The sequence below is a fragment of the Aythya fuligula genome, chromosome 1, assembly GCF_009819795.1.
Source record: "Aythya fuligula isolate bAytFul2 chromosome 1, bAytFul2.pri, whole genome shotgun sequence".
In the NCBI taxonomy this organism is placed as follows: domain Eukaryota; kingdom Metazoa; phylum Chordata; class Aves; order Anseriformes; family Anatidae; genus Aythya; species Aythya fuligula.
In genome coordinates this window covers 125,969,284-125,990,837 of record NC_045559.1, presented here as the reverse complement: position 1 = coordinate 125,990,837, position 21,554 = coordinate 125,969,284, and the positions used below count along the sequence as shown (strand labels likewise).

General features: G+C 39.3%; 1 protein-coding gene across 5 annotated transcripts in view; it reads right to left on the bottom strand.

Moving 5' to 3' along the window:
• SH3KBP1 (SH3 domain containing kinase binding protein 1) overlaps nt 1-21,554 on the bottom strand; it is a 224,657-nt gene that overhangs the window by 94,630 nt on the left and 108,473 nt on the right. For 4 of the 5 annotated variants that reach the window (XM_032182102.1, XM_032182110.1, XM_032182119.1 and 1 more), the window contains 2 exons: nt 13,729-13,835; nt 3,974-4,097 (listed from right to left, as the gene is read on the bottom strand). In XM_032182102.1, the coding sequence (XP_032037993.1) occupies nt 3,974-4,097; nt 13,729-13,835 (231 nt within the window). Of the gene's footprint in view, nt 1-3,414; nt 3,533-3,973; nt 4,098-13,728; nt 13,836-21,554 lie in introns of those variants that run through there. The other variant, XM_032182140.1, reaches the window with a different exon arrangement.

Genomic DNA, 21,554 nt, shown 5'->3' with positions numbered 1-21,554 from the left:
AAAATACACCAAGTTGCCCGACTGAAGCATCAGCTGCTGAGTCCATCACCAGTCCTAGCTCCTGCAATCATGACTCCTCAGGAGCCATCACTAACAGGTTTCTAAAATTGATACCTAACGTGAGGCCTAGGAACTTCTGAACAGACAAACATGCAACAGGCTACCTTTAAATATTGCCATGACATTGCCATGAACATACTAAAATGCCTTTGAAATCATCTCAATAATAAGTTGTGATTCTCAGATGCAATTCATTTGATTATGGGACAGCTTTCCTGCTTCTCCACAGACTGTAATGACAAGATGCAGTATACAAAATATTCTTAAAATCGATACTAGATAGCTGAGAAATCTCAAAAATAATTAGCCTTATAGTTCATGTATCCATTTAATATAGTGGAAAAATTATAATGTATACTTCCCATTCTTGCCGTGTAACCTTCCCTCAGAGAAAAACAATGTTCTAATTTAAGAGGATGCTTTAAAGAACAAAGAACTGTTGTTCACTCTAAGGGTACTTGAGCCTGTCCCTACTCGTATTTTGAAATGTGTCTTTGAAGACAAAAGAAAGGTGGAAATCACCTTACAGCTGGGACAAATATTTAAAATAAGTATGTGTAGATAGACAGATAGATAGATCTTTTGATCTTGTAACAGTCTCACTTTCTAATCTGCTGAGCATCTACCAACCTAAGGGAAATCATAGGTTCCCAGCCCTTTCAGTTAAGGGGCTATTAAGTCCTGCTATTTGTCTTGAGAAATGTTTAGACACTTTAAAAAAAAAAAAAGGTACTTCTAATTCAGAAAAAAATTCTGAGGTTACTCTATAGCAGAGTGTGAAAAGAAATCAAGCCAGTTCCTTCTGGCCATTTACTCTGATCTGCTGTAAAATGTACGTGGGCACATTAAAAAATAATAAAAACAGACAGCATCTTTTTCCTCATTAGGTCTCTGTAGGTCATAACACAATGACAGAAGAATATGCGTTTTCGTTATCTTTATTCCTAAAAAGCCAAGCTATATTATTTCTCTCTTCTGTATTGCTTCTGCTGAGCTCAACAAAAAATATGTTTGCACTTCCAAATGGTTCTCTCTGGAGAGGGTCATTAAAATGTAATTAAAACATTAAGTTTAACTAACAAATTATTTTTAAGTATTAATAAAATAAAACACTCATGTTTGCACAGTGCTCTTTCTCCAAAGATCCCGTGCTGCTATTCCAAGTCTTGCAGTGAACTTGCCAAGTATTACCTTAACCATGTTATAGCCTAGGTTGCTGAGTTTAAGGCTGCTGCTCAAGATTGCAGAGCCATACCCCAATCCATTTTAGTACCCTCTAGGAACTGTGTGGAACCTCATTGACCACCCAAGTTTCTGTTTCAATGCACATGTACAGCCTCTTGGATCTGAGTGTTCACCCAGAAAATAACTTAAAAATCTACAATTCATATTCCAGATTTTTGCTTTACAAAGTCCTGCGACTCAGACATATTCCAACAATGTTTCCAGTGAAACAAAAAGGAGTTATTGCAGATTTGATGCTCTCTCATGTCTTGTCATCCACAGAGGAAGGAGCTGATCTAGAGGCATGCATGAATGTACACCCTTATGAGATATTACCTAGAACATTATGTAGGCCTAATGCCCAAATCATCCAAAGGTTTCTTGTTTTTTATATTGCTGTGTTTAAAGAATAAGCACAGATGCTTGAAATGGGATTATCACTCCTAGTTATTTGCATAAACTTGCAGAAAAATTTTCTATCTCATTATAGAGATTTTCAAATACAGATAGTCAGGGTACCTGAATATAGCCTCCTAAAGCACCATGTGTTAGAGTGTAACACCCATAAAAATTACATAAAGCATATAGAAAGAACTGTGCCAATGCATATTTCCCATGCTTCTGCTAGGAAAATGCAGTTCTGAAATTGGTGGTGTTACTTCCGGGAAAAAAGAAATAAAGATAAAAAAAAAGCAGGAAAGCCCCCATAAGAATTTCAACATTCCTTGAGTCTCTTTTTCTCTCTCAGGAGGCTTGCAGAACTCTGTTTTTTAAGTTTAGAAAATAGCTCCTAATAACACATCATCTTAGCTAGCCACAAAGCACCTCCACATAGTTAACTTTCAAATAAAAGAGAAATAATACTCATCTCTCAGCTATAGCTATCTTCAGTTTAGTTAAAGAGACAAAACCAGTATCTATGTTGCTGGCATCTTCTCAATACAAGTCTCACAAATGACAGATTCCACTGGCAGTCAAAACCAGCACACAACACTGATAGCATGAACAGACTATATGCCATTAGGGGTGTCGATGGAGCAGTCAGTCTAATGATTTGTGGCTACAGTTACGCTCTCCAATGTATGTTTTTATTAAAAGACATTTTTAGGATTACAAATAAACTATTACCAAATTACCTGGGGAAGAAATATTCATTCGTATGGACAGAATTGGGGCATTCCATCCCTAACGGTATCACTTACCTTTTTCATTTATAGACTACCAAGCATTATAGAATCCAGAGCTGAAATTACGTCTATACAATTAGTTCTTCCAAGACTCACTGTGCTTATAACAAAAGAAATTCATGGTTCAAGTTATAGGCAGCAGTTTGCAGTCTCACTGAAATGCCCAACTTCACTTAATGCCCTTCTTCCCTTTCCATCACACTAAAATTGTTAACTTCTTTACAAATATTTTCATTCAGGTTTGAAGGAACGTTACCTGTTATCACCATTAGCAGCACTGACCACATGACTAGGTCTCCGGTGCCACTACACATACCACACATGAATAAGAACTCCATTACAAAAACAATAGGAAAATATTTCATCATTGCATAAGCAAGGTTTCTCAGAATCTTATTTCTGTGGGATGGAATAAAGATAAAGTTACCTTAAGTGGAAAAATGAGAGGGAAAAAAAAAGAAAAAGAAAAAGCTACAAGAAAGAAGCATAATTTTCTGCCTTTCACTGGCAGGGTGAGCTATAGAGCCTTTGGTAAACTTCAGCTGAAATAAGCTTGCAAAGATCTTGGGAGCCCTTTCACTTTTATCTGTTGCAGAGATCTCAGAAGCATACTATATAGCAATGAGCATCTGCACTGTTGAAGATAGTAAACAGACTGTAAAGGAAGAATTTGGTGGGTAAATGTGGAATTATCCTGAAATATGTTGATACAATCGATTTTTTTTCTTTTCACTGAGGATTCCAAATCGACCACTGAATTAGGAGGTAACAAGAATATCTATTTGAAAAACAGAAAATAAAATTAAAAAAAAGACCGTCAAGTATCCATTTGATATAACAGCATACTTTTGGTTCAGGTTATTCTTCAAGGGAAGCTATAAATAGGATAACCCACTACCATGCTTATACTATTGCATACTTAGTTACCAAACATGCTTTTCACCTGCAGCAGTACTGGCCCACTGTAAGTGAGAGAACAAAGTCCATGTCCCAGTTCTGGCCTTTTTCCCTTTGGCTGCTGGGGCAGTGGGTGACGGAGGTGATAGTAACATGCTCAGCACCTGGAGGGAAAAAGTGCCGCATGTCCCACACCAATAATTATGAATCCTTAAATCTACTGGAGGCATTAAAGAAGGTATGGCACTTTAATCCCTCATTTAAATAAGCACAGCCACTTCGGAAATGTTTGGTTACTTTGCTCAGTTTCCACATCTAAAGACAAAAAAAAATCTTAATTCATTTGGAAATACAAAGCCAGTAATCATCATTGCCTGCTGTGTTCTTGGTCTTGGTTGCAGCTGGGCAAGTCTTAACTCAGGTAGCATCGCCAACTAGTATTGCCAGTACTCACTTAGCACCATCATCTGACCCTTTCACAAAGTAAATTAAAAACAAGGCATTCAAAAACACTTCCAAGAAAGAGATAAGAATGCACTACCCTCTCAGTGTGTTGGCTAAGCACGCAGACATACATCCAGAACATCAACAATAATTGTTCTTACTTGGCTTTACTTGTTCTTCCTGTGCTGTTCCAACATCGTCAGAATCAGACAGTTCCTTTATGAAGTTGGAAGGAAACATGCCCGTCTTTCCATTAAGTATTCCTTCCCACCAGCCCTCTTCTACCTGCACCAAAACAGAAATAAATTAATAAATAAAAGGGTTTAACATAAGCAACACTTTACGGAGTTACATTACATACACGATTTTCAGTAACACCAGTAATGATTTTGAGCAGTTCTTATTAATTTCAGGTATATGCATATGGCTGAGGCTCCAAGCTGAAGCATTTCTCTCTTTTTTCCTCTTTTTTTTTTTTTTCTTTCTAAATTAAAAGATGCCCATCTGTAAACGTTAGCAGTGCTGGTCCAGTCAGAATCATGGACAAACATTAAATAAAAGGATAAAAGAACAACTTTGAGAGCGCAAGGTGTCTCCACATTGCAATTTTTATGGATATCAGTTCAATCCCTAAATTTTCAGTGCACACTATTCTCCTACTCTTAACTGTCTTAATATTCATGATTTACACATTATAAGACTTGCAATTTCAGTCTTAATATAAAACATATGAATATCGCTGCCTTCTCCAGCAAAACCAGAAATTCTCCATTTTAAAAATTAAGAATGTTGTCACATCATTAAGATGTAAATGTAAGAAATCTACAGTATTTCCACAGAATAAACAGTATTGACGCACATTTGACTCTAGAAGAGTTACAAAGAGCTGCTGAAATAAATAATGATAATATGGTCAGAAAGCACAGACACTTCCTAGCTGAATCCCAAGAGAAAATACCATTTAAAAATGACTAACTCCCTCCTAGATAACCCCATTCAGGATAGAGTGGCAGTGTCATACAATGAAATGACAGCCCTTAGAAACCAGATGCCTTTAGGTTATAATGGGGCAGCAAGAAATGACTTACTAATGAATCAGCTGAAACACACCCTTGACAGATAAACATTTTTCATCTGTCAGACACTGTTCATTCACCAGAAAAATGACAGGGGAGGACAGCACCAGTCTGTGATACATCAGCCTCCAATACTGTTTGACCCACCTCTTCCCCATCCCCCCTCCAAACAAGTTATGAAAACCTGAAGTTATGTTACAAGTTGGGGGTCTTGACGTTTACTGTCAAAAATCAAACCAACCCCTTAACTCAAATGGTATTAGCTAACTAATACTGGGGAAAAAGTTTCATATCACTTCTCTGTGAAAATGTTGAGTTCTTAGAAAACAGATATTTTTTACCTTTATACAACACAAGCAAAATTTTTGTCAAACTACAGAAGAATGGTTACATTTTTTTTCATTTTAGCTACAAGTACAATTCTATTATAAAGCAAATTGTTATTACTTCAGGGTCAGAGTATTTCCTGTGTTTTTTCTCCGTCTCCATCCTTTTTAGCACATTTCCTGTCCTCCTCGGTTATTTTTTGTTTAAATTTGAAAGCAGTTCAGGCTACCAGAGCTATTTTCACGTAATCTCAGTATCTGTTTATGACAAATTTTCTCTCTTTTTTTCCCACCCTAATGCATCAGTAACATCCGTGAGGTCAGGCAGAACTTTGGCAATAATGGCTATTATCTTGCTGATACTTCTGAGAAGACGATGCATACGAATCACTCAATGACTTCAGTGAAGCGTTTTACATGATAGTCTCAAAGCCTCTGAATGCTAATGTTTGGTTTTGTTCTCCCCAAACTAAAAAAACACACAGAAAAATGAAACTGAAACTGTATGATCCACAACACTTTGCAGTCTCTATAAATAATATCTTTAAGTATCTATATATTTATACAGAAAATACACAAAATGGCCAAGACTCTTTGACTATAACCTATTTCTATTTTTCTGATGCACTATACCCAGATGGCTCTATTGATTACAGCTAAACATTAAACTGTAACTGCATTAGCTGATTGACCAGAAGATTAAGCACAGTGGAATTACACAGTTCCCAAGACCTCTGCTTTGCAAGCTGTTGTGATTACTTAAAAGAAATAAGGTGACCTATACCACTCAGCTCCATCTCTCCCTCAAGTACTTCTCCTGCTTCCTTCTTCCAGGGTAACACTTCACAGTTTTCTTGTAAGTTAACATTAGCACTCTTTATGTGGGGATCCATATGTACACATACAGAAATACACATGCACATAAATCTATAGATATCTACATTGGATGCAAATACACTCACAGCATTCATTAGCTGCTAACTGTTTGATAATTTTACGAATTCAGAGAAATCTGAAGCCATAACCAGATTCTTTCCAAAAGAAAACACAGAAGGTTAGCAAGACATCACAGGCACAGGTCAAACAATGCATGCAAAAGATTTAATTTTTCATCAAAAGAATCAAAAAAATGTAAGTATTTTTAAGCACTATAGCTACTTGCTAGATGCTTTTATCAGCCTCAAAACACACCAGCTAGAGATTAATCCATGTAATAAAAACGACAGTAAAATACCCCCAGGATTTAGTTATCCCAAATAGGGGCAATCCATTGCCATACGGTTTGAAATGCTGCAATAATTCCTAGCCAATAAAACCTACAAATGAAAATCCATTATTCATGGGGGTAATCCATCTGGAGGTACAAGCACTCAATAAAATTTGTTACTATACTATTATAACAAAGTGCTTTCAGGATTTATGCATTTAGCTCCTAATTTATGCTCAGCATTCATGTACTGAACCAAACCGAAGAGGAGGATTCATTCAGTACTCAGTGGCCCTAAACCTGAAGTTTTGCTATTCATAACATCACACGCACCAAGATAAGCTCACTCTGAATGTGAAATTTTGTTTTAAAGTTAGAACAATCTTTCCCACATGCTCATGTAAGTGGCCATAGCCAGAGATATTTTCAAGAAATGTTTTCAATGTGTTGTATCTGCTTAATGTCTTTTGGGAAGGCACGGCATGTCCTTGTCTTGCCAAGCCCCTGGGCTGCCAGTAGGGCTGTCACACCACATCTGAAGAGCACCAAGGTACAGGAACCTGACTGAAGACACTTTGTTACTCCAATTCATATATTTAGGAGGTAACACATGCATCTGACTACAACACACTCGGTGTCAAACATAGGGCAGGGACAGATCCAGCAGCAGACAGCTAGCTATAGGCAGTCCAATGACTGAATGAGATTGAATGAGACACAAACGACAACATAACCAGAGAGTGGTACCTCACTTCTTGAGAAACACTCTCCATTAAGAAGCCCCCCCTTTGGGACTAAACGGGAATTTTAATCTACAAAATATTGAAGCAACTCTCGAATGTTCCTCCAATATCATTTGGATTATTTCATTTTTACATTTTCAATGAAGAAAGAATATTTGTACTATCTTTTTAATTGAGTTGCTCATTCAGTAGGCCATGTTTGATGTAAGCACTTTTTTTGGAAACTATAAAAGAGAAATACACATAAAAATCATTCAAAATAAACTGTTTTACTTTATTAGAAAATGAGTGCTTAATCAAATTGTGTTTGTTATAGCTACTGCTACTTATGAATAATAATAATCACATAAAGAACAAACAATGAAATGTTCAAGAGAAATACTGTGGAAGAGGACATATAGGAAAATAACACAGAATTATACGCATGGGACATTCAGACATGCAACAAGAAGTACTCAAAGGGTACACATATGTTAGGACATTTAGCTTCTTAGAAATCAACAAAAATATCTTGAAATCAGCCTATTCCCACATTTAAAGTACAAAAAAAGGATATAATATGACAGCAGTTCAAGCCTTCAGGCAAACATAATAGTTCTATTTCGAACTGTGAAAGCAGTTTTATTCTACAGCTGTAATGCAACCAAAGAAAACAGAAGTGTTTCAGTAGGTCACTGGGACTCCAAGATTAAGTTATTCCAAAAGTGAGGAAATGTTACTACTTGAGGTTTTCTCTTCATAGCCAATACAGCCATCTCAAACACCCCCCTCTAAAGAAAGAAACATCAGAGGGTGCATCAGCCTGACCTGCAGTGCAATGTTTTGTTTTGTTTTGTGTTACAAGCCTTCATCACCCTTTCAGGGAACTCGGTACCCGTCCACAATGGAATAACCAAGAAGAGCTGGAAATGTTGAGGCCAACCAGAAATGTTGAGGCCAACTATCAGCATTTGCTTGCTGGCTTATCTAGGAATGGTACAGTGGCTTGCTTACACCTGGCTATATAATTACTAGGGTAAGTTGTTAAATGATTAAAATGTTCAGCTCTTCAAGCATGTTTCCAATAAACTTCTGTATTTGCTTGGTCCACAAGCTTTTCTACAACCTTCAACTTTGCCCATTAGGGTTTAGCACTGCTAATAGATGACTTATGGCTCAGCTAGTACAAGCAAGGAAGGAGGCTTTGAGTCAGGAAAACTTTCGGGGGGGAGAAAGTCTCCCTGGATAAGAACAGTCTTTCTGTGCTGTTAAAACTAAACTATAGTCCCAGGAATAAAAGCAGTGCCAGACACAGGCAACAGGAAGGAGAGAAGCCCAAGGTCAACAAAATTTCCTTTGCTTAGAGAAAAGTAGAGCACAAAAAGCAAAGAAAAAATCTTTCCTTATTTCATAAGTCCTAAAGGGAAGATCTTGAGGTTGAAGGACACAAGCATACGTGTGCTGAAAGGAAATTAAAAATAAATAATAAAAAAAAAAATCAAGAGGTGAAAAAACATACCATACTCAAAGCCAATGGGAAAAGATACTTTGGAAACAAGACCTCAGTTGAATGTGGTGCCTACAGTGCCACTTGATGGCTTGTTCTGAGACTGCATCAGCACCAGTCATAGCCATGAGATGCTGAGCAGCCCCTGGGGTTCTGCTATAGCACAGCTACAAGCTATTTGACAATTCTGGTGCAGATCGGAAGAATTAAATCTACACAAGTACTTTGTGTAATGGATTCCACTCTGCCTCTGAGATATTTTTCAATGTCAAAATGCTTTGTGTGTTTTGTTGTTTTTTTTTGTTTGTTTGTTTATTTGATTGATTGATGATCATTTTCTAACTAAGAAACTGAGGGATAGAGAAAGCAGACACAGAGAACTGGAGTGACCCTAATACAGAGTTATAGGTATTTGCACTCTTAGGCCCACAGAAGACCTGCCTACCACATGAACTGCCCAGAGAAGCAGTAGCCATGAAAGTCCTTGCAAACAACCTGTTGGCAGAGGTTGAGGAAAAACACCTTACAACAAGATTTCACAAAACAGTAACCAAGAGACCTGAAACACCAGCATCAACTCCCAGCTGCTTTCTTGCATTATTATACAGTTCCGAAATTGTGGTGCAGACTGTCTCCTGTCACTAATAAAAAATGTCCCCCTTTCAACTCTCCAGTTGTCAAAATACATTAACTGTAGGGAGAGTCCAGCTCAATCCCCAGTGTTCATCTTGTTCTTGGAAATGGGATGAACCATTTTATATCATTTCAACAAAAAAAAAAAGCCCATCCACAACCTTGCCCAAAAGGAGCGCTAGATTTGTAAAAAGTCTTAATTTTTATATTTTCAAATGAGTTTTTAATAGGATTTTATCATGTAATATATGGTGCTGTTAATTAAAAGTCAAAGAATAAGCTCAGTGGTATTACAGCCCATCTCAGCCAAAGGCTTATTTGTGAGTTTAACTGTATGCACTACACATTGCCAAAAAGCAGGATGAGGCCACGAGGTATATAGTAGTACAATGACAGAATAATCCCAAATGCCAGCAGGCTCAGCACTGTTGAATGACATGCCAAACATCCTTACTCTGATGCTACAGGTTAATTGTCTGGTATGCTGTGGAAGTCTAAGGGTAAAGGATGACTGGGATTCAGATATCTGCATTTAATAAGACAATTAGTTCCAGTTGTATTTTGGGACAACTGTAATTAGAGTTATAACTAATGAACTAGGAAAATGAATAACAAGCAAAAAGCTATCAATCACATATTAAATGTGAACATAAACAATAATGAAAATGCTTCTCTTGTTAGTTTCAAACGCATTTTTAATTTAAATCTCTAATTAATGTCTCATGGGTAGCAGTCTGCACTAATGGAAACCTCTAGTTTAACAACCACCATTTTTATCTATTGTTATGACTATTTGATCTTATTATAATTAATTTCTATTTAGAAAATAGGAAGGAACTGTGAACATAGAGCCTCCAAGAATATCTCTCTGATGACATTATAAACCCTGAAAGCAAAATTCACACTGTTTTTTCAGCAATTCAAATACCCTCAAAGAATTATTAAATTATTTGCTTAGAAAACTAGAATACCACCACACTTGTTGTTGTTCTAATCCACTGTGCAAACCCAACCCACTTCTAATACAACAGGAATTTCCAATAGTATCTACGACTACCACAGACATGAAAGCCCTTTCTAAAAGTATCTTATCTGTTGGCACCAGGACGAATGACCATCGGGAGCTTAAGATGCCACTACACCTCTGGTGTTTCATAGCACCCTGAAGCCACGTTGGAAGAAAGAAAGGCATCCTCATGCTCAGCATGTCACCATGGGGTATGACTGTAACCCATCTTCACCGGGGGTCTGCGGAAACACACTTGGCACTAAGGGAGGCAGCTGAGAAGCAGACTTGCATTCCTTTCTGCCAACCCTCTTCTGGAAGCAGTAACTTTCAAGGGGAAAAAGAGAGAAAGGGGAGAAAGGAAGTAGGAATAAACTCCCACTGCTAGGTCTGAAGACCTGACTTTGCTAAGGGATCTCCGTTCCAAAAACCACACACACTAACTGCTAAAATTTCTTTCATCATCCCATTTGTAACAAATGTCTGAGCACAATCCTTCTCTTTAAAGATGAAGCCAAATTAGCACAGCACTCAGTACAGGAACCAGCTTTTCGGGGAAACTCTAATGGGTTGTCAACCAGAAGTGACACTTTAAACACATCTTTTGCTAAATGACTGCATGAAGATACACAGACACTATTTTGATTTAAAAAATATTTGTTTTTGTTTGCCATAAGTCAGGAATTTATTTATTTCCAAATAAACAGAAATCCACAGAGATTTGAAAAGACTAATCTAAGTCAATTAAAAAACAATTAATTCAACTGATACAACTTTCTTATGAGAACACAGCATGGTTTGTGCCCTTGGAAAACACCTTCAGTCATTTTCACAATTCAAGCAGCTTTTTTTTTTTTTTTTTTAAAAAAAAAAAAAGGCCTTCATATCATACATTTGTCATTTGAAATAAGTAGCTTTGAATTGTGACAAACACTGTGAATCATATTTCAACACAATGATCTTTTTATGCAGCATTATCTACAAGCAGAAGGCTAAACAATGAGGTAAGTACACTGGTTTGTGCAACTTAGAATCACAGAATCATTTAGGCCTGAAAAACCTCTCAGATCACCAAGTCCGACCATTAACCTAGCACTGCCAACTCTACCACTAAACCACATTGCTAAGCACAACGTCTACACTTTCTACATCAAATACAGTTCCTTTTTCAAGAGAAAAATTTTGCTGTACTTTCTCAAGGAATTAACACTACTATGGCAAGGGCAAAAGAAGAAGTAATAACAGCAAGTGCTCAACATCTGCTGTTCAATATCAACCACAATAGAAAAATCACATAATACATCTTCAGGTGGTAAGAACTTTTTCTCCAAATTCCTTTCTTTTCCCTCTTCCACTGGCTGATCTAGTTTTACCCAGAAGAGCCAGACAATGTCGTGGATTGTACAAACACAGTAGATGATGCCTAAGGCAAAGATTATGTTTCAGAAGCTGACAGAGCAGGGTATTTCCTAAGGTCAGAGTGGGCACAGCCTCACCTATGTCAGCTATTCTTCAGAATTCACTTACGGCCAGCACTTCAAACTAGCCACAAACCCTCCTCAGCACTACAGAAAAATTATTTCCAGTATGGTGTTCTGTAGAACTGTCTAACAAAGAAGCAGCCCTAGACAATATATTTTCTGAAACCTCAGAATCAGCAAGTTGTCAATGCTTTCTTCAACAGTAGCGATTCAAGGCACGACTAGAAGTTTAAGACTGCCAAAACTGTAAAAAGCAATCCAAGTGGGTTTCATATAATATGCCCTTAGTTATGAGTGCACACATGCAAGTAGGGAAAGGTTTCACTTTCACAGTTCCACACCTTTTGGTTTTAATGCAAACACTTTCAGTTTCGTTTGGATCTAAACAAATCCATTATTTCTAGCTAAGTTGGTCAAATTTATAAGAATACAAGAGATGCATTTCATGCAGGAAATCTAGTGCCTCATCTAAATTATTTAACCATTTGATTCATTAGGTAGAAATAATTCTTAGGTTGGAGATGAGGAAGTGGTTTTTATTCCGTTACTTTACTCTTGAAAGACATGAGAGTGTCTTTTAAGTAGGGCAACTGACGGAAGATACTTGTGTGGCCATGTGAAGTCAAACGCGCTTCAAATTGCATAACAAAAATGTTTCACGTGCTGCCAAGAAGTGCATTATAACATGGAGTTTACATTGTCTTCAGAATGTGCTCTTAGGTATCTTACTGTCTTAAGATCCTACACTGCAATCCCTCCTCACAGACAGAATAAGGTTAAAGTGACACATCCTGTCTTGTTCCAGGAGAACAGTGTATTCAGCTGGTGTGTGTAGCTAGGTTAAAGGGAAAAAAAAAAACAAACACCCAACTTCTTACAGTCAGATTTGATAACTTAGTCTCTCATAATAAAATACTGGATGTCATCAAGACTGCAGCAGAACTTATATTCTTTCAGAACTTGTTTCCTAAGTGATAAATGGAGGAAAAATAAAACTAATCATGTATCCTTGACAAGAAAACAAGTATTAGCTTATCAGCTGCTGAGTCACAGGAAAAAAATCCTACAAATATATGATACCAGTTGAAACACACCCTTCACTGGATGCTTGAGCAGACTGAGCTCTTATATCTTTTTAAGGCTAAGTAAGTAACGACTACATTATTTTAAATGCAATCTACTTAAAGGCTTCATGTTAGCATTTCCAGTTTTGGTTCTCATGCTATTCAGGTCAACAACAAAGTTCTAAAGTCTCTAATGGAAGAAAAATGAAGAATTAACAACATTCCTTGATCCTGCAACAAGATTCACCCATGTAAAGCATCTTTCTGGATCTCTGTCTTAACTTTCATAATTTGTTCCTAGTCCCTCTTAGGGACGTGCACTCCTTTTCCACATCCACTTCCACTCAGAATAAGTACATCTCAAGTCTCTAAATAATTTGTTTTGTTGTTTTTGTTTTTTAACTGATTACACTGAACCAAAATTATTCAAATTTGCAGGCAAAGATGACAAAAGGTGAATGCCATGGCTGAACTTCAGAGGACTTCAAGTAAACCTCTTAAATGCGTTAAACTCAGTAAAGGTAATTCTTCTCTGTGGCTGGCTCACTAAAATTAAGAAGAGCCTTTTCTGCTATCATATTTGATGTTAAAGATACAAACTCAATAGCACAAACTCTGAGCATTTTCACTGCACTGAACTCAGAAGCAACAGCTGATTGAGTAAAAGCAGCAGAACTGCTACAGAGAAAAAAAAAAACAACTTTCAAAACCCATAAGCAAACAACCACATCCCCTCACCCTCAAACAGTAACCCAAAACAGATATGTAAGTGTGCCAGAGAAGAAAAACATCTGTTTTACATCGTGTCTTTAAAACACATCATATCTAAGAGCTTAGCATGCATAAGATATGCCAGAACTGCGTGCATGTATATTCCATTAAAAATCTGCTTACCTCTCCCACAACTTCAATGATGTCACCAACTTTTAATTCCAGTTCGTCTTCATTTTGAGGCAAATAACTGAAAGCCACCTGACATCTTCTTCGTCTGTTTCTCTCTCCTGGTGAAAATGAAGGAAACGAAGAAATTGTAAAATGAAAACAAAATCCCATACCAAACATAAGCCATGCAAAATGATTAAAGATGAAGATTTCTTTCAACTGTTTTTATAATCTGATGCACTTAATATCATGCATCATCTGGGTGAAAACAAGTTGTGGCGATTTTTTTCCTATCTGTGATATTATTTAACAGTGAAAACTTAAACAATATACATTTATACATACATATGTATGTATGTATGCATTTGTATTTATATACACACATTTTGAAATTGTAAATTGTGTATTTATGCACTAATATTAGATTAAGAAAACACAAGGAAAACTCATCCCAAACTCCCCTCTTCCCCAACGAAGCTAGGTATGTGACTGGGTTAGCATGGTGAAGATGGGCTAATGCTGATAATCAACCAGCCACTGGAAACGCTGTTATCAGATGTTATCAGCCAGCTTTCTCTCCAGCTCCGACGTCCAGACTCCCCTGGGAAGCTGGTATGAGGGTGCATCTTTGGATGCATGACTGCAGAGAGGCTTGAATTCACAGCCTGGCAGTGGTTCTGTGATTTATGCACATGTACACACACGCTACTTCTCTTAACAGTTGAACATGCCCAATACACCCCAATGTAATTGAACACACACTGTCCTAGAATGGCCTTAAGACTGACATTAAATTACAAATGGATCTCATGGTTAGTCTGTTATTTCCCTTGGAACAACATTTCTTGATAATACTACTCCAGGGAAAATGGGTAATAACAAGTTACAGAACTTTTTTTTTTTTTTTTTAGTCTATTAATAAAAAACAGAGAAAGAAGGGAGAAGGGAAGCCACTGAATTTGGCTTTCTAGTGCATTATGACAGTATTTTTCACAGCCACTGCAATTTTTCCTGAGTGGCAGCTTTTTGAATGATAAAATTAATAGCTTAATGCAATGTAACCAAACTCACTCAAATTGGCTTTTTTTCTCCACCTACAGATTACTGATCATTCTTCACCATCTAAACTAAAGTGGTCCTAAATTGACAACTTTACAGAGCCACATTCAAAATAACTTAAATATAATAAATACCTTCCATACCGAGAGCTTATTTGATAGTGCAAAAGTAAGAGGGCGGCTATTTCTCCTGAAGACAACATTCCCCCATGATTTCTAACATTGAGTAGGGATTGTTGCCTGATGTGACAGATGTCAGTCGCCATGCTATTTAATAATCAATACCGCGTGACTCTTGGAGAATATTTTTGAGTTCACTACGAGTGAAAAATTAACACAGTTCTGGAGGTTAATAACAGAATTGCACAAATCCATCCCATTTTTATTTATTTATTTATTTTATTACTGCTACAGTAAATCTCGAGAAAGTCAACATTTATCTGTTAGCCTCCTGGTTGTCTCATTTCTCACCCTCTCTTCCTGAATCTTTCTTTAAAGAAATACCTAAGTGGAGCGTAGCAAGAGGCAGAAGTACCAACCAGTTCCTTTGGTCTAATGCAAGACATAAGAGACCCAGCAGCAAACCCTCTTGGGTTTAAGCAGAAGATGCTGCTGGGCCCCATGTACCTACTGACGTTTGGAGCACTTGAGCAGTGCAGGAAATGGGTGAGGAGCTCTCCAGCAAAGAGGTACCTGTTTTTTCTTATATTAAAGCAACACGGGTAACACAGCAGTATGAGTTTCTAAGAAAACAGAGCTGATAGGAAAAGAGGTCAGAGTGAACAAGCAGTGCAGATACAAAACTGTTAGTAAAGGAAAAATCCTTTTTTTCAAATGCGAATGTTTTCCCTTCAAGGTTTACTGTATTCCCACCCCAGCATCACATATTTTTTGTTTGTTTCTTAACTAGCACAAAGTCTCCAAAGGCAGCATGCTGAGGAATCACAAAGCAAAACAACAACAAAAAACAGAGACAACCGACAAAAGTTTAGACAGAAAAAATGAAGTCTTGGTCTTCTTTTGGTATTTTCTCTTCTGCTGATATTGCCATTTACTGCAGAGTATTATTACAGTTGAAGCCTAACTGTTGATCATCTGAGATCTAAATGATGCACTGTGACCTTAAAATGTAAGGAATTTGGCTAATCAACATCAATTTAATTTGAAACCATATAGAGAAGTAATTCTGCAATGAAGATTGTAGATACTCTCTAATCTTATCCATTTTTTTTCTGACTTGTAAACTCACAAAGATTTTTCATTTTTCTACATACTTAAGCATACATGCAAGTTGAGTTCCTTGGCAGTGAAAGGTTGTTGAGTAGTGAGAAGGCAGGAAATAAACCCAGGACTTTAAAAATTGGAAAAGGTGTGCTGCAAAGTCATCAACAGGTTTTGAAAGGCTCGAAAGAAGAAGAAGAAAACAAACAAACAAACAAAAAAAGAGCAGTGAACTTTTACTGGCCCACACATAGCAATTTGTGGCAAGTAACCTGCTGCAGGCAACAGCATACCGTGCTCTTCCTGCTGGTTGCAGTTCTAGACTTTTTAATTTCCTGTAGCTGTGGCCCAACATCAAAAGTGTTTTGAAGGTAAAATGCCTATGAACTGCAGGGTGGGAACTTAGTGAGCTAAACTGTATTTGGACCAGGCTACCATGCAGAAATAACATCACTCACCCTTGTGAAAAACATCAGCTCCCACTTATACAGTGATAATAAACCTTGAAGGAAAAACATTCACGTGCCTAGTTTGTGCGGTCTTTTCTTAAAATAAATCATGCAGCTACAGAAGAATTTGCTGTGCACGTACCAGCAACGTCAAAGCATATTGCATCTGAAGCAATGGCACCAAGAGCTCGACAACTCCTGCAAAGTGTGCGGGACTTTGCCCTGCTCCTTGTAAAGGCAGCGTTAAAGCCACTGAACCCTTAAAAAGCGTGGGCAGGTCTACCAAGGGAGCACAGATGGACCTTGTGTGCACTGCGAAAGGTGCAATGTCATGATGCATTTGTGAGGAATGTTTTAACAATTCGTGTCCATAAAGAACAATTCTGTTTGAAATGTTTGAATCCTGTCTGCCTCTGGGCCCTGCACTGGCAATTCAATGCTTGAACCACAGCTGCAGTGTGTCCCAGTCTCCCCCTCATTCCTCATTCTAGCCAATTTATCACTTCTTAAATTTATGAACCTGTTTGCTTTTGTTATTCCGGACTTCTATTTCTAACACTGCTATAGATGTGTCTGTGAATGGCTGGGGAAGAATGTTTTAATTACCCGTGTGTCTGGGAGTTTCAGAACGACTGATAACAACTAGTGACTGTTATGGGATACTATGTGGATCTTTGGTATCTGGTTAGGGGGGGGCCGAGAAAGAAGCTGAAAAGCGGCTGGGAGACAAGATTTGAAGAAGGTGTTTTGAAGAAGGTGTTCTGTAAACTTGGGATGGTGCCCAGTAAGTACAAAGGGGAAGAGGAAGACTGCGAGCCTTCAGCATGGAAGACCCCTAGAGACCCCCAGAAGAGACCCCAGAGGAGACCGCGCATGCTCCAGTAGGAGGGACTGCACCCCGGAAGCTAATTTTAATAATCTATTTTTTTAGAAGTAGTAATGAATATGTATTAGTCTAGGAGCATAAAAATCAGCTGCTTGATGTAACTGGTGTGCGTCCTGGTGGAGCGGAGACTCCCGGTGCACCCAGCGCTGTTTGCTTACCTCTATTCCTTTATATTCTTTCAATAAATCCTATTTTTTATTTAATCCTAATTTGAATCCTGAGCCATTTATAACAATTTGGGGGCTCGTCCGGGATGGCTATAGTTCCTGAATTCTGATTTAATCTAGGAGGGGCGCCCCACCATTTGGTGGCTCCTGTTTGACTCAGATCGGGACTAATGCCATTCTGAACCTGAATAAAGGTAAGCAAAGAATTTGATTTTTTTTGAGCTCCCTTGCCGGCTGTGTTTTTGTGCCCGTAATTCTGCGCGCGAAGATCCGGACGAAGACGACAGGGTCGTTTGGATACCGTTCGGTTGGATTCCGGTGTCCGGAATCGAACCGGATGAAGACGACAGTCGTTTGGATACCGTCTGGTTCGATCCCAGACGAAGACGCTTGTGGATACCGTCCGGTTGGACTCTGGACGAAGACGACTGATTCGTAAGATACCGTCCGGTTGGGTAAAGGTACGGTTGCCCGTGTTTGTGTGTGAGAGTGTAACAGACTTCTAAAGTCAGCGTGGAGGTCTTTTTGTTTTCTCACCAGTTCTAATCTCCTGTCGGGGGGGGCTGGGCTGGTGAATGGAGTGATACGTGGGTGGGTGATAGGTCCTAAACCCCCTGCAAGACACTCTTACTGGGGGCAACCAAGGGCTGTGGGAATTGCCACTAGTAAAATTCCCGGATGGGTCAGATAAAATCGAAGACCAAGGACCAGAAAGGGAGTAAATTACCAGATATATGACCAAAAAGTCCATTATGAATAATGATTAGAAATTGGAACAATAGGGGCCCCAGAAAATTAAAGAGTAAATTGAAAATGATCCAGTATTATATGATAGAATGACCAAAAGAACCCTTAAGACCCCATGTATTTTGATCCACGGAGGACGGGGTCTGTCAGGCTTTAAACATTAATAGTAGAATAGCTGTGGATCCGGAAAAGAGCAAGCTGAAACAATGGAATTAGAAATTAGAGAGCAATTGATTAAGAATGAATATGTGCTGCATTTGTGCCTGTGCTGCACTTATACCACCAGATAACAGGAGCCTCTCGGACCCCGAGAACCAGATCAAAAACAACCTCATGGTTCAGATTTTAATCAAGGGGTCTGAGATAAGGAGGACTGTTCACAAAGGGACAGGTTAGGAATATGTATATGTATAGGAATGTTTATGTATATGTAACTCTTTACTAAAGCAATTTGCCATGTTAGGCGTGTACGACTTTGGTGGGACTACCCGCCCCGTGCTGCATGGAACTGAGTAAACATACCTACTTTACAATCTTACGGATTGTGGAGTCAGCTTTCTGTGAGTCATTTTGGTGAGCCAGGCAGGAGACACTCTGCTCGGCTGTGGGATCGGCTGCAGCGTGGACACCCCTAGGTGCACCCTGAGCGTTTTGCTCGGAGGGGACTCCACTCTCAGCTGCTCACCGCAGGAGCAAAGATCTCCTGAAACTGCAGACAAACGGTATGTTTTCGGCTGCTGGAGGGATACTAACTGGAGTGTTAATAATTGTATGTGTTTTTATGTATGTATTTTGTGTTGTATTTTGTGTTGAAATTTTGTATATTGTAATATTTGCATATTGTACGTATTTTGTGTTGAAAGTATTTGTGTAAGTGTAAGGGTTTGAAACAAAGTGTTACAAGTCACTTCACGAAGAACACAGTCAGAGACAATACTTATTTGGTTGGTTATCATTCTAAGTTATATTCCTGTGGTATGAATGAGATGTGCTGGAGGCCTCCGTGTGCGATTGTGCTGTGTGAGTGAGACGCAGCGTTGCTGCAAAGCGAGTGCAGAGTTCCGAACCGTGGTTCTGTACTCTCTGCAAGGGGAGTGGGCAGAGATGAACGAAGTGCTTGACAGACTGAAAAGAAGTGCTGTTTTATCCAAGTTTGAGTGGTGGTGCCTAATATATGGGCCCGGTGTATCTTGTGTATCTCGTGTATCCTATTTTTGCTCTTAAATGTTTTGACTGTGACAAGAAAAAGGCAGGAGCATGATCTGACTCTACTGGTGCTTTCGGCTGTGCTTCCTGCAACATATGAGGCCCGCACAGGCCGAGACCTGGACTCGCTGAGACCTGAACAGGCCGAGAGACCGGAGCGGCGCCGAGAGACTGGAGCGGCGCTGGGAGACCAGAGAAACTACGGAGGGACTACCGCTGGACGGAGAGAGCCCTGGGACGCTGCAGAGCCACAGACGGCTCTGAGAGACAAAGAATAGACCTGACAGAAGCTGCAAAACGCGGGGAAATTGAAGTAATTGCGGAACATCCGAGATCGAGTTGCTACGGGAGATCAGAGGCGTCAGTGGACACCGGCAGTCCACTCTCACCGTGAGGCGAGTCGGCGCAGAGCAGAGGGGCGGACATCAGGACCCTGCAGCCTGTCTGACGTAACCATGGAGGCAGCGGCAGCAGCGGCTGTGCTGCTTCACTCTAGCATTCTTTTTATAAAAGGTTTATCTTGCAATGCAAAAAGGACTATTAGTCCCCAGATTGATGTTATAACCATTACTAATGACGACTTAGCTCTATTGCAGGGCAGGAGTGCAGAGACGCAGATTACACTGCCAAATGACCACCGGCAGGCTCTTTCACAAACCTAAGGTTGCAGCTGGCACTGCCTGCAGCTGTATAGCAGACGTTACACTCTCTTTCCTAACTAGTAATCATGTGTCTCATCCATTTGTGGTGAATGGTCAGTGGCAAAAAGAAAAGGAGGATGCCACTGACACTAACAGCATGGGTAATAGGAGTAGTATAAGTGACACAGGTGACGGTGCGGAGCGCTCTGCCTGCTGCTCACCTTCGCCCGACAATGTGACTTGTATCTACAAGAATGTATCTACAAGAAGTGGCGATGTGACAGAGATCCTTATTGTAAGGATGGAAGTGATGAAATTAACTGCCCTTCCTGGACCTGCAGGCCAGACCAGTTCAGATGTGAAGATGGGAACTGTGTCCATAGGAGTAGGCAGTGCAGTGGTCTGAGAGACTGTCTGGATGGCACTGATGAAACAATGTTATTCAGTGCTCTGGACCTGGCAAATTCAAGTGCAGAAGTGGAGAATGCATAGATATCAATAAAGTGTGTAACCAGCAGAGAGACTGCAAGGACTGGGGTGATGAGCCCCTGAAGGAATGCAACATAAATGAATGTGACTGTCTAGCTGAGTTTGAGTTTGTAAACAAGAGAAACTGTGGAGGTATTGATGAATGCCAAAACCCTGGTATCTGTAGTCAAATCTGTATCAACCTGAAATGTGGCTACAAATGTGAATGTAGCCATGGCTATCAGATGAATCCTGCTACAGGAACCTGGAAAGGGCCATACGGCAAAGCAAATTAGATAACTGTTATTTAACTTGTCAGAAGATAAAAAAGAAAGTGTTTCAACAAACAGCCATGGGAGGGAAGAATCACTGAATCCCCGATGTGAGGGACTGTACCTTGTTTTACTGACTACTGAAACAGCTGTGAGAACTGCAGAAAGGGACCCACGCATCCAGAATAAAAGGACCAGTAACTACTGAAACTTGGAGGGTTGAGTCCGCTCCTGGGAAACTGAAACTCAAGCTAAGGGAGAACTAATATTCTGGCAACGAGGCTCTGCATGAATGAAGGATGCTAAATAAAGGGGACAAGCCTAAAGGGAGAAAACGGAGAAGGCAAGACCGGGGCAGGACCCTCCACTGCGGTGTGTATGGTCTACCGAGGGAGGCAACCCCTATGGGTATTGACTGCCGAGTGAGAGGGCCTCGACCGGACTTCTCCCACACTAAGATCAGGTTGTCCCGAGAAAATAACATAAAAAAACCCTTTTTTTAAACCTATATAAAATTGTGATTCGTTTTACAGGAGCTGGATCACCCTGACAGGCCGAACGGTAACACAAGCCTGAAGTGACCCTGAAAGCGGGCCTAACTCCTTGACTGAAGGCGTTTGCCTATTATGATCCAGCTACGTGGGCAGAAGACAGATCCTGGGACTATAGGACCCCAGTATATATACTTAATAGAATTATTAGCTGTAATAGAAATAGTTATAA